The 13493-nt window shown below is 34.9% G+C and overlaps 1 protein-coding gene across 4 annotated transcripts in view; it reads right to left on the bottom strand.

Annotated features, from left to right (window-relative positions):
- LOC130629313 (hemicentin-1-like) overlaps positions 1 to 13493 on the bottom strand; it is a 55399-nt gene that overhangs the window by 12022 nt on the left and 29884 nt on the right. For all 4 annotated transcript variants that reach the window (XM_057442476.1, XM_057442474.1, XM_057442475.1 and 1 more), the window contains 13 exons: positions 12752 to 12997; positions 12147 to 12398; positions 11567 to 11803; positions 10836 to 11090; positions 9947 to 10198; positions 9233 to 9487; positions 7566 to 7811; positions 5741 to 5995; positions 4611 to 4841; positions 3889 to 4146; positions 1677 to 1925; positions 1236 to 1490; positions 580 to 825 (listed from right to left, as the gene is read on the bottom strand). In XM_057442476.1, the coding sequence (XP_057298459.1) occupies positions 580 to 825; positions 1236 to 1490; positions 1677 to 1925; positions 3889 to 4146; positions 4611 to 4841; positions 5741 to 5995; positions 7566 to 7811; positions 9233 to 9487; positions 9947 to 10198; positions 10836 to 11090; positions 11567 to 11803; positions 12147 to 12398; positions 12752 to 12997 (3237 nt within the window). The remainder of the gene's footprint in view (positions 1 to 579; positions 826 to 1235; positions 1491 to 1676; positions 1926 to 3888; positions 4147 to 4610; positions 4842 to 5740; positions 5996 to 7565; positions 7812 to 9232; positions 9488 to 9946; positions 10199 to 10835; positions 11091 to 11566; positions 11804 to 12146; positions 12399 to 12751; positions 12998 to 13493) is intronic.

Here is a 13493-nt window from a genome sequence, read left to right on the forward strand (position 1 = left end):
CTAGCAATGATCAACAGAAATTTTGGGATAAGGCTAGCAATGATCAACAGAAATTTTGGGATAAGGCTAGCAATGATCAACAGAAATTTTGGGATAAGGCTAGCAATGATCAACAGAAATTTTGGGATAAGGCTAGCAATGATCAACAGAAATTTTGGGATAAGGCTAGCAATGATCAACAGAAATTTTGGGATAAAGCTAGCAATGATCAACAGAAATTTTGGGATAACACTAGCAATGATCAAACATACACTCAAGTGTATGTTTGCTCATTCTTGCTTTTAGCTCCGATTTTTAAAAAACTTTTTGCACCTGTCCAATCTACTTATATCTATATATCTACCCTCTACTTATATCGAAATTTTAATCCCTCTACTTAAATCAAAAACAAAAATCATGTTCTTAAGAACAAGCTTGAAGAGTCAAATAGCAGTTGTTAAGCTGCGGGACCCCTAGAAACAATGTAAACGCCCAACAAAGTATAGTAAACAGAAATTTGAAATGTCCTCAAAGTTGTTAGCCAGTTAAAAAAATGCTACGAGCAATAAAAAAGCACAACATAAAATAACGAAATCCTACATTGAACAAGCACAGAGAGCGATGTCGTCTTTTTCAGGACACCATTATCAACATGACATTCGTATGTCCCGTCATTTGACACATCTAACGAAGGGATGATCAATCTTTGATTGGTTGAGATTAATTTCCCTCCTTTCTTCCATTCATAAGAGATGACGTTATTTGCAGTTGCGACGCACGTCACATTTAAGACGTCATTTTTGGAATACGTGCTCGTCAATGGAGAGATGACAGGGTCGTTCATGTCTGTATAAAAAAAGGAATGAATAGCGAAACGTTTAGAAGTATTCGCTATCAAGGTCATTTCCAGTTAAAAAAAGGTCGTGGAAAATCAGTAACACGCCTTTAAAAAAAGTTAACTCCACTACCAGAAAATTTTACTAGTGAAATAGCACATCGACTGAAAAGTTTCTTCCGTAGCGATTGGAATATAAAAAAATTCGCGCCAAATGCAACAAAAGTAGAACAAATCTCCACTACATTATTTTGCAGAAAAAATATTTTTTCTTTCTCTAGAAAAACATCCAACGCATGCGCAATGACAACTTACGAGTTATTTTGATAAAGTTTTCAATTAAAAGATGTAAGTGGACACCTATTACATATGGGAGCTACCATCAGCAGTCTAAAATCTCGTAACAATAAAAACAACTTACACAATATGTCCACTTTTAGTTGATTTGAAATTTTGTCACCAACAGAATTAGTCACAACGCATGTATAAACCCCAGCATCATCTCGTCGCGCATTTTCGATAGTCAAGTACCCGGTCACACTTGCTATGCTAAAATTATCTTTCCGCCACGCGTATGACAAAGGCGCCGTTCCATCTCCCTTACACATCAAAAGGAATGTATCACCCTCCTTCGTTCTGTTGTTTGATGAAGAGGTTAGTATTGGTATAGCCAAATCTATCAGAAGAATCGATATTGGTATACATAAAGGAAGAAAAAGTCTTTTCTACATTTTTTTAAAAAGATTTTCCCTGAAGTTATCTCTAAAGAATAAAATAAAAATGAAATAAAAACATAGGGAGCACAATGAGTAACCTGCATCTTACTTAAAAACAAAGTGTACATACTCCAATTTTAACTTACACCTCACAGTGACAACAACTTTTACAGTTTTCTCGCCAACTGAGCTTCTCGCATGGCATGTATACTTGCCGCCATCTTTAATTTTGGCGTTACGTACCACAAGTAAAGAATTGTTCACTACGGTGTTACCATCTTTCGTCCAAGCGTAATCAATAAAGGTTGGCGTTCCAATTGCAGAACAGGAAACAACGATGTCTTCACCTTTACTGACAGTCAATGCACTGGTATTCACTGTTGGAGAGTCCAGATCTAAAAAAGTTAAAAAAAAAATGCTAGAGACTTTAAACGATTATATATTACAGTTAACTCCCGGTAACTCGGACACCGGATAACTCGAACTTTCATTATCACGAACCATTTTCTTGGGTCCCTTGAACTTTTGTTAATACTTTCTTATGGAAAACCCTGCTTAACTCGATCTTTGCATAACTCGAATATTCGTTAACTCGACCCATTTTTTGCCCTTAATATGGTCAATTTCCATAACATTAAAGATGGTAGCGATTTCTGATTTTTTATTGGTTGTTAAGCAAGTTGCCTTTCTGTAAGTTCGTAGTAGTCGACTTAACCTTAACTTCCAAGCTACTAAAACAGGGGCGCCAAATACAATTTAATGAGCATGCCCGGATAATAACCGCTGGAAGTTGCGACCGTGAACAACTTAATTACAAGCAGGTTTTATAAACATCATGAAAATATAATAATCTTTACTCTGCACTACTTTATTGTGCGAAATATTCGCGTTCACACTAGCCTACAATCGTGGTCACAATATGTTGGGACAAGACAGCGAATTTCGAAGTTCACCACCACAAGTAATTGCGTAGGCTCATTCTATGTTAGATTCACACATCTTGAACTTGTCAAAATTCACTTGTCAATGTTCAAAGTGGACCTAGAACTTCGGATCTTAGGTTATTTGGTAAGTACGAAGTTTTTAAAATGTGCTATTTGTTGCTGACGTTAGCAAGGCCATTAATCACGAATTTCGGGATCTTCGTGGTCCCCGACGTGAATTATGTAAGTGTGTGGGCGTGCTAAAGAATGCGACCAGCAACTTTTTAACACTCTCTGCCTGGCCTGCTTGTGTGCAAAAGTAGCGACTTTGCAGCCTGCCGGCTGTAGAGTATTGACAATTGGACTCTTTTGTCCATATTTGGATAATAAGTAAAAAACTGCCTTAGTCTCAATATTTTTGTCCACGATTGTAGTTAACTAAGCTTTTTTCGAGGATATCAAATTCAGTTTCTCTCAAAGGAAAGCTTAGATGCAAACAAATGTCACAGCAAATCCATAAAATTCAAATCCAGCTCATAGCAAACAGCGAATTACAATCAACCAATGAGCACAAAAGCGGCGTGGTCACATCCTCTCAAATAATATAATAATTTACTATATTTGTTTAGGTGAGTGAACAAATAGAATAGAACAATAAAAAAAATCAATAAAAAAGCGCGGTCAGTATCAAAATCGTTTGAGACACAGCGTAATTTTTTCCACCTTAAGTAATTCGATTTCCTGGTAGTAAGAAAAATTATGCTGGGGCTGCTGACTACGTCCACACAAGTTCACGAATTTCATAAGGAAGCCTGTTATTTATGAAATTAAATTTCCGGGAAATGGTAAACACTAATTTTCTGTTTATACCAGTTTCATAATTTTATAAAGATCTTATGAACTTCAAAGCCAATACTTGTTTTTTTTATAAGCATTTTTTAGAAGCAATAAAAGGTGTGCCGCTCTAATTCAAAGACTTTTAAGAACAATTTTCAACTTCTTTTTGAGATGACGGTTTTTTTCATACAAAAAATGAGAAAATTTGAGGCCATTTTTATTTTTTTTTCTAAAAATTTATGAATAGAGTTTTAAAGGTGATACTATCAAAAGAACAAATGATTGCTGTACTCATGAAGCATTGCTATGCATTGGGAAGATAAACACGTGGCAGGTTGTAACATTTGAATTGAGGAGAATTGAGGAGAAAGTTGCTAATAAATCTACTTTTACAAATCTAAGAAGAATTGAGAAGTTTTGGAGGCGTGACGACCCTGTTTCTTAATTTTGATTATAAATAAATTTCCACGAAATATACGCCACGAAATTTCGCGAAAAAAGAAAATTTCTGGATAAGGAAACACCCCATGAAGAAGAAATCATTGGACGTATCGAGAAAAAAAATCTAAATATTCTAAAAATATATAAAAATGCTTACAGTTAACAGTAATGCTCTTCTTCGCAGAGAACTTTGTACCGGCACTATTCGAAGCTGAACATTTATAATCCCCAGCAGCATCACGCTGGAGCGTTTCGAATATCAAAACACTCTCCTTTGCATCATTTACTAGCACGTCCTTCTTATACCACTGGTAAGTGATTGGCGTTGTGCCATCTACTGTGCAGGAGAGCATGATGCAGCCTCCTTCACTAGGATTCAAAGTTGGTACCACGGTTAAAACCGGAACATTTAAAACTGAAAAGAAAAAAAGTTTAATAACAAAATTCTGTATGATTAAATGGCACCTTTTGTACCAGAAAATCACTATTTCATGCCTGGACTTTGAACTTTACATTACAAAATGTTGCCAGCGGTGACAAAAAGAAGCAGTATGCACATGCGCATAAAGAGAGAGTATTGCTTAGAAAAGGGGTGTACATAAGGAAGAACACAAACAGTGCTATAAGAAGCCTAAGGGGGTTAAATCCCACCTACCCTGCCCCACCTTAGTAATACAAGAACATAAGAAAACAATGCCGTATCTTTCTTGCCCTTTTAAAACCAATTGCAATTTCCACCAATCTAGAGGTGCTTAATTACACCTACCCTCATCCCCCACCCCCCAAAACTGTGGTTTTTTGGTCTCTCGAGACAGTAAATGTAAACCCTTTCAAAAATAATTTGCTTCCTACAGAACTGGTAAATACAACATAGCTTACCGTCCTCAGCGACACTTAATGTTGCAGTACGAACTCCAACAGTATTTTCCACTTGACATTTGTACACTTTACTGCGCGACGAATTGTTTTCAATCACAAGATGTGATTTGTTGGAAATTCGCGCCTCATTCTCATACCACACATACGTTGGGGGCGGGTCACCACGTGTCGTGCAAGTTAAATTCATTAAATTTCCATTTGTTGTTTTGGAAATAACTGGTGTTTCCAGATCTAAATATAGTAAAACGTGGCCGTATTGTCGCTGGATAATGCAGCGGAAAAAGGTTTTAGATGGAATGAAAGAAAGAATTCACCGATTTAACAAATAATACTACATTGGCTTGGCTGGTACCTGACTTAGAATGGTGATTTAATCTTAACTCTTATCCTCAGTGAAAAAACAAGTTGAACCTTGTAGGTTAAACTAATGTAAAAATACTTGAAAAGTTCTCTAAGCATCTTTTTTAGGGAAACTATATATATTTCCGGGAATTTGATAAATTTGGGAATTATGTGTATTAACTGGTTATTATGCATAGTAACAATAACCTTAATCCTTGTACATAATACGCAGAGATATACATAATGTCCAACTGGTCATATTTCCTATGCCACATACACACTTATTTAAATAAATTTTTCTGCCTACGCGAATTGAATAAAACAACCAGCGTATAAGCTGGTGTAAATTGCAAAAAAATCTACAATATACTTTTTTGATTGCTTCCAACTTTTCATAAGAACAAAAAGATCTTTACTCTTTGAAAAAACTTTATATTTTTCAAAAAAATAAATGTATAGATGTGAAAGTTACACATTTCTCGAATTAACAGACAAACAGTAGAACCTAAGTTGGTTTCCCAATAACAGAACAATGTTGAGGGACTGCTACAGCAGTCTTCGTTACAGCTTCATTGGAAACACATGTTGTACAACAAAGCAACGCAAGGGATGTTCCACAACAAAATGATGTAGGGATTAAACCTTATCAAAGGAAAAAAAAATATGTTGAAAGGACTTGCGAGATTTTCACTTGCTCTTGAACCCAAAGGAAACAAAAAATATAGACCCTCAGCCAACTAGGGTTAAAATAGCGAATTTTATTACAAAATCAGTAGATTGAAACTTACATATAACGGTGACATTGATTGGCTTGGAAGTCTTCTCTCCTACCAAATTACTAACTTGGCATGTATACTCTCCACCGTCTTGTTTTTTAATATCATTAATAATCTTCAATTGACTGGTAGATGATACCTGGATGCCATTTTTGTACCATGAGTATGCGATGGGAGAGGTGCCATTACCTGCGCATGTTAAAGCCATTGCGCTTCCTGCTGAAACTCTGTTCGTATGATATGACGTAATTACAGGTTCGTCCAAGTCTAAAAACATCGATAAAACAAATTTAGTTCCGGTAGCAAACCGTAAACGTGTTTGCTTTTCGCGAGTGAAATTGTTGCAAGCTCGCTACATGACGTTTCTGAAGAAATTGTGATATTGAGTCTCAATGCAAAATGTGCTTCTCCAATATTAATACACACACATGCACAAAAATGTGTTGAAATTTCGCAAGAATAACATTATTGTGTTTAGGAACACAGAAGAAAACAAAAAACCCTGAAAGATACAGGAATACAAAAGGCGCTACAATAAACAACAGATCTAGACAAAAACAAAAGAAGTAATTCAAACTAAATTAAACAAGGATACAAACAAGAATAATGTGAATATAATACAAATATAATACAAGTAAATTTTAATCGAATTCTTAACGAATATGTCGTTAACTAGTCGTTAACCTGCGCAAAAATCTACGGAGTCGCCGGTCTTTAAATTACACGCTATTTCATGTGCCTGTTGCACCGCTTTTCTTGCGGACAGACAGACAAAATACGGCTATTATTATAGAGATCAAAGTAGGCAACATTTGTGCACCAGAGCTTGTCACTTCTGCAGTAGCTTTACATGTGTCAATCACACCAACGCTCAATCTTGCACAATGCTGCAACCAACCTAGGTAACGACAATACCAGCTTGCCGTAACCGCGATATTACGTTAGATCAATTCATCAGACAAGTTAGAAAATTAACATTCTTCATTTTCCTTTATGTTTTATCCATAAGAGGTATACTTAATGCTTAAATGACCCAAAAATATTTATTGGTTCATTAAAAAAGACGGACAACTCTTGTAGCGTCAATTTACAGTCTAAGAATATCTATGTACACATAATTATCATTATTTACTCTTATTCTTTTTGACGAACACATTAGAAAGAACTAAACGAATATTATTGACCATTGCTTTTCTAATGATGACCGTACTCTACTTTTCTGAAGAGTATGGTACACAAAACACAACTTTCGTCAATGACAAATTTAGCGCGCTTTTTTAAATTTTTATCTCAAAAGGAGGCGCTTATTACTTTTTTTTAAAAAAAAAGCAAATTCTATAAACTTTATTCTCATAATTTTTTATTTATAAAAAAAAATAGAATAGTTGGCAGTTTAACGGGAAGTTGGGTCCTGCAAAATTTGAGGCCATCACCAAGAACAAGAGAATTACAATAATTCTATCAAGAAAAAATATACCCACTTTAAAATGACATTTGACGAATCAAAAATAGTTAAACAGCCTTTTTGAAATGATTTTATTTTAATAAAACCTATAGTCGAGAGGGGCGCGTATTAACAAATTTTTCCCTAACCCCAGGGCGTTTATTTAAAAGGGGGGCTTATTGGGCAAGGGGCGCTTAATTCGTCATTTACGGTAACCGTACCGGTCAAAAAGATCAAAAACTTACAAATTGACAAGGGAAAGATAAACCCCACCCCTAAAATATGTCAAGAGGGGCCAGCTCGCAACAAATACGCCCGTTTATTTAATTTTTGACCTTTATAATTAGCTGATCTATTTTAACCTAAATTCAACATGAAACTTTGTTAACTTACATTGAACATCTATATTGACACTGGAACTCTTTTTGCCAGCACTATTATTTACTTCGCAAATGTATTCGCCACGGTTAAGAGGGCTTGCATTTGTGATCTGTAAAGATGGTCCTGTCGCAGCAACGATACCATCTTTAATCCAACTATATGTTGCTGAGGGGTTTGAGAGTGTGCTGCAAGTTAGAGTGATGTTCGTTCCTTTGGTGATTGGATTTGATGGAAGAGTAACAATTGGCGTATCGATATCTAAAAGTAAAATGATATCAGACATGTGGAATTAACATACAGAAAAGAGCATATATATGTGTTTACTACATGCCGTATGTGCCGAAGTTCTATTATTGAGACCCAGACAATTAATAGTAACTGATAGCAGTTACAATGTCCTATTGCGGTTATAAGGCGAATAAAATAAAAATTATATACTTTGTGCATTGCTGACATAATGCCTAGTAGTGAACTGGGTTCGATCTTCGGTCCACAGAACTGAGAGTCACAGACAAAACCTCTACACTACGTGCGACTATATGTAAGCGACGCACTCAAAGGCATACATATATTTTACGATCTTTATACCTTCATAGTTACTTCTACAAGAATGCTGAAGTTTGATCAAAATATATAAACGTTTAGGTATTGTTAGGTTTTTTTAAGTTATCATAAAAAAGCATTATTGGTTACTAAAGCAACCTAGTTTAATTCTTACTTTTGTAATCGATTTGCTAAATATTTCCCTTAGGTAACCATTAAAGTACAAATACTAGCAAAATTTTATTCCTTTAAGATTTAACATAATGACCATTTAGCACTGGTAACTGTGTCACCAATCCCAACCGTTCTCTAACGGTTCATTATAGCATTAGTTACTGCTTTATGTATCAGGAATTTTGAGCCTGAACCTTTTTCAGGCAGTAACATTTTATATGAATAAATTTTACTAATTTTACTTTTTGTGTTAATTTCATCATGTTTTTTTTAATAAAAAGTATTTTTATTAATTACATAAAGCTTTATAAATTTAACTGTCGGCGCGTGGCCTTGTGGTTATGGAGTTCGCTTCGCAATCAAAAGGTCCGTGGTTCGGTCCACAGCGCGGGCATGGTTAGCAAGTGCCTTTACCACAGCTACAGGTAAACCAATGCCATGTGAGGGAAATTGGGTAGGTATTACCGGTGTAAACCTAATGTATACATCCCGAGCACAGGAACCACATTGATAACAGTGTTTCCAACACTGAAGTGGCTTCCTGTACAAATATTCGGAATAATAATAAGATAAAGGGAAGGTTAATTAAAGAAATTTCTCAAAAGGACCTTTTTTCTAAATTACATGTTTTTTTTTAAAAGCATGACATTTATAAGTATACGTAGGCTTAAATTTGGTAAGCATTATGTAAAGCCTTGGAAAATGTTGTAAAATTTATAATATGTAGTTAGATTTAATTTGTAATTACTGATGTTCAAAATTCAAACGCAATATTTTTATTTTTCAAAATAAGTATATTTTGAGGCTGACCATGTGTTGTTCCTAAGCATATTTTAATAATTTTTTTTCCATTAAGCATAACCTAAGCATATTTTGTAACTGAAAAAGTACTTTTCATAAGCATCATTCAGCCTTATTTTGGAATTTCCATTGATATAAAAAACCCATGTATTTCCACTTACATGTTATATCTAATGAGAACTGAAGTGACTCTGCACCACTTAAACGACTGGTCGTCACGCATTGATAACTTCCAGCATCAGATCTCAGAGCATGCATCAGAACAAACTGTTTTGTCGTTGTCCCATCTATCACACCATTTATTTTCCATTCGTACGTGACCGAAAGTGATGAGTTGCTGTGGCAATTCAGAACTACACTGTTCCCTTCAATTGATTTCGTAGATGATATTACCTCTACATAAGGTCTGTTCATGTCTAGAGCAACAAACACAATCATAGCCTTAAACAAATAAAATGGGTAATAGTTGGTATCTTTTTTAATAAAATGGCCTGAAATTTTGGAATGCCTGAAAAACGTGAATTTACCAAGCTGATGCGTTGTTTTTATAAATTCTGATTCCAACAAGCCTCATTATGAAATAAAGGCTGGCTGGTACTGGTAACACAACTCCACAGAAACACACCAATCTGCTGCTTTTCGAAACCAAATTTAGAACTGCAAAAATACAGGTTGCCAAAAAAAAATTGAGATCAAAAACATTTTTTGGAACCGACTCCAGGGGTTTCAGTTTTCTATAATTATGTACATTTAATATATGTATATATAATAATCTATGATACAACTGAAAGTTATAATTTTGTTCTAATGTAAAATTTATGTAAAGTTTAACATTGCAAAACTTTGGCTCTATACATTAAATAAAAAAAACTTACAATTCACAACCACATCCACTGAACTGTTCAATGATTCCACACCATTGTTAGCCACACAAGTATATAAACCTGCATTGGTGACCTGGATATTGGTAACAAGTAAATTTTGTGACGTGGACAGCACGGTATTTTTATGTATCCACTGATATGTAGCTGTTGGCTGGGCGGTTGTGGTACAACTTATATTCACGTTTTCTCCCTGCACAATGTTGGTCAATTTCGGTTGGATTGATATGACTGGCTGATCCATATCTGATAGAGTTAAAAGCAAGTTAGTAAAATGATGACGCCGTGTAATACATTATTATTATTATTACTACCAATTACCCAGGAAAGCCTTTTTATTTCCTAATAGGTAGTCCTAGTGCATTTAAAGCCGAGGAAGGCATGCAAGCACAACAACCGCTCAACTAAACAAGTTAGCAGAAAGGATCGATTCACACCTTTATAATCTCTGGCACGACTCTATCGGGGTTTGAACCTGAGACCTTCCGCACAGGTGGCAAACACTCACAGGTGGCAAACACTCTTCCACCAGGCCAACGGTTATTTACTCATTACAGGATATATTTAAAGAATGTACAAATATTTTAAAAATCTCTCTTTGTTAAGCGTTAGCTATTAGAGGATTGTCAGCTAAGTAGTTAGTGCGTTCACTGATGTTTAAAAACCATAGTTGAATCTACAACTATAAGACAGTTGTCCAATTTTAACATAGAGTATGTTTCACTGATTGAAAGGGCTCAAGTAAGCTACAATAAAGTAAGAAATCATAAAGTGCTATTAGAGTTAACAAGCGCAGAAAAAATGTTGTCAGTTTCATTTCAAGGCTAACCATAGTGGCCACGTTTATGTCAGAAAAATGAGAGCAAAATTAAAATCTACATACATTGAACTTCAAGGTTAACATCCATTGAATGTTTTACACCAACCGGATTCATTGCTGTGCATGTATACGCACCACTGTCGTTTCTCTTCAGGCTTTTTATAATCAGATTGGAAGTAGTTTCTGAAAGAGGATTGCCATCTTTGTACCATCCATAACTTAGCGGTGACGTGCCATCTGCCTTGCAAATCAACATTGCAAGGAGTCCTTCTCGTTGAGCAGCAGGGGGTAGAACTTTTAGGACTGGTAATTTCAAATCTAAACATAGAGATTTGGCAGTTAACTATTTTTGTTTAAACAATAACGAGGTCTTTTATCACCATTGATTAGACCAGAGATTAAGCATGTTCCTGCAATACACATGAGCACTGGACCTGGGGGTCACCATCCCGAAAACCGCATTTTGCTTTTCAGATGTAGAAAATCTAGCAGAGCTAAAGAAATTTTATAGGGGAAGAGAACTTGGTGGAAAGAAAATTTGATAACTAAAATATTAAATTTAATTAAAAAACTAACTTGGATTTAACTTTGTGAATGATTCAAAAACCTCGATGAAACACATTCAAGCTTTTTTTTGGTCTTTGCAATTCAAGCAACAACGTCACTCAGAAGGCATTAAAAATCAGACGCATTATGACAACCATTTACATGCAGAGACATACAAAATTCTCTGATTATTAAAAATTATTGGGTAGCAAAGAAATTAATAATGGTGGATTTTTTTGGATGCTTACAATAACTGCTTGATGATGTCGAAGTTGATAATTCACCAGCAATGTTCCTTGCAATGCATTTGAAACTTGCAATCTGTGATGTATTCAAGCCATTTACAACTACAAAGCTTTCATTAGAGGCTATCACATCATTCTCTTTCCATACATACGTCGGTTCAGGATAGCCACTGGCATGACAAGTTAAATTTTGCGATGACCGAGATATGTTGCTTTTGGTGATTACGGGAGGTTCAATGTCTATAATATATCAGAAATGCTTTTTAAGAGTCGAAAACATGGTTTTAGAAAGGGAAAACATTCTAGTAGAGTTTAGTGAAGGCAACCAACAGGTTGTGTGTGGCAAAAAAACATTGAAAAATTGAAATATAAACCAAGCAGACGTTTTGTATCTTTGCCACAAGTGACAAAAAAATTGAAAACGAATTTTGCTTTGCAGAAAATCTAGTTGGCCTTGTTTTTATCTCACAATGTTCTTAAAAAGTATTGAATCTCTATTGGCCAAAATGTTATGCTGCATAGTACGGTTGATGGAGAAATACTACATAACGTATTATACAAGATAACAAAATAAATTTCTTACATGTAACATTCAACAAAGCTGTGGCTGACTTTTCCCCTGCATTATTTGTAACTACACACTTGTAAAGACCTTGATCATCCAGTTGGACGTTACTAATGTATTTCACATAGGTATTTCCACTAATCAAGAAACCATTTAAGTACCACTTGTACACCAAGTCACCACTCCCTTCTGCACTACATGACAATATGACTGCTTGTCCTCGCCGGGGTTGTGATGTTTGATCAATTGAGAGAGATGGTTGGTTCAGGTCTACAACATAATAGAGAAAAGTTATTCACTAGGGTTTTAAATGTTCAATATAAAAATCCCTGACTTATCTAAGTTTGTCTTGACATAATTTCCTAATGCTTTCTAAACTCAACCTTAAAAGTTTGATATTAACAGTTTGCTGAAATACCAAATTATAGCCAAACACAGAGTTACTCATAGACAGTTCAGGAATGTATACATTCTGAAAACATTACAAATACTATGAACGTTGTCAAAAATTAAAAAAAACCCACAGGTATTTCAGTTTACCAGATGCTGTACAGATTCTAGTAAGATATATAAAATTTTGTAAGTTAACAAGAAGAAACAAAAGATTTGCGTTTCATACTCACATTCCACTGTTATGGCCATAGCAGACATCTCACTACTAATAGAATTTGATACCAAACATTCGTATGTTCCCTTGTCAGCATACTGGACATTACTGATTGTGAGTATAGACGAATTAGAGATAAGTTTACCCTTATGTTTCCAGGTATACGTTACATACGGATGACCTGTTGAAATGCATTCAGCGGAAACAGTTTCACCTTTAGTCACTGTTATGGCATTGGGATTTATTACAGGTTTATCAAGATCTAAATAACAGAAAAATATCTTAAGGTATGGCACACATCTGATCTAAGACTGGCACACATCTGATTTTCCACTAAAACCTTTGCAACTGAATATAGTCAGTAGTGTAAACAAAAAATCAACTAACTACCTGAACAAGAAAGTATAAAATAAAGCAGTTAGAAGTTTAACAATGGACATTAGATATAAAACCTGACATTAGATATAAAACCTAAGAGTAACTACCATCTTACCATCTGCAATTGCTAACTGAAAAGAATGAAACAAGTCATACATCAAAAATATCAACCCATTGGTCCTAGATGTACGGTGGCATATTTGTGCCATTCTAACTTTTATTAAAGTTTAACTCGTTTTTAAGATATAACTCGAGTAATACCTTATAACTTGAGTTACAATTTTAACTTCAGTTGTAACTCTAATTCGAGTTATAACTGAAGTACGAGTTAAAACTTAACTTAACTTCAGTTAAAACTTATAACTCGAGCAATAATTTTA

This window comes from Hydractinia symbiolongicarpus, chromosome 15 (genome assembly GCF_029227915.1).
Source record: "Hydractinia symbiolongicarpus strain clone_291-10 chromosome 15, HSymV2.1, whole genome shotgun sequence".
Lineage (NCBI taxonomy): Eukaryota > Metazoa > Cnidaria > Hydrozoa > Anthoathecata > Hydractiniidae > Hydractinia > Hydractinia symbiolongicarpus.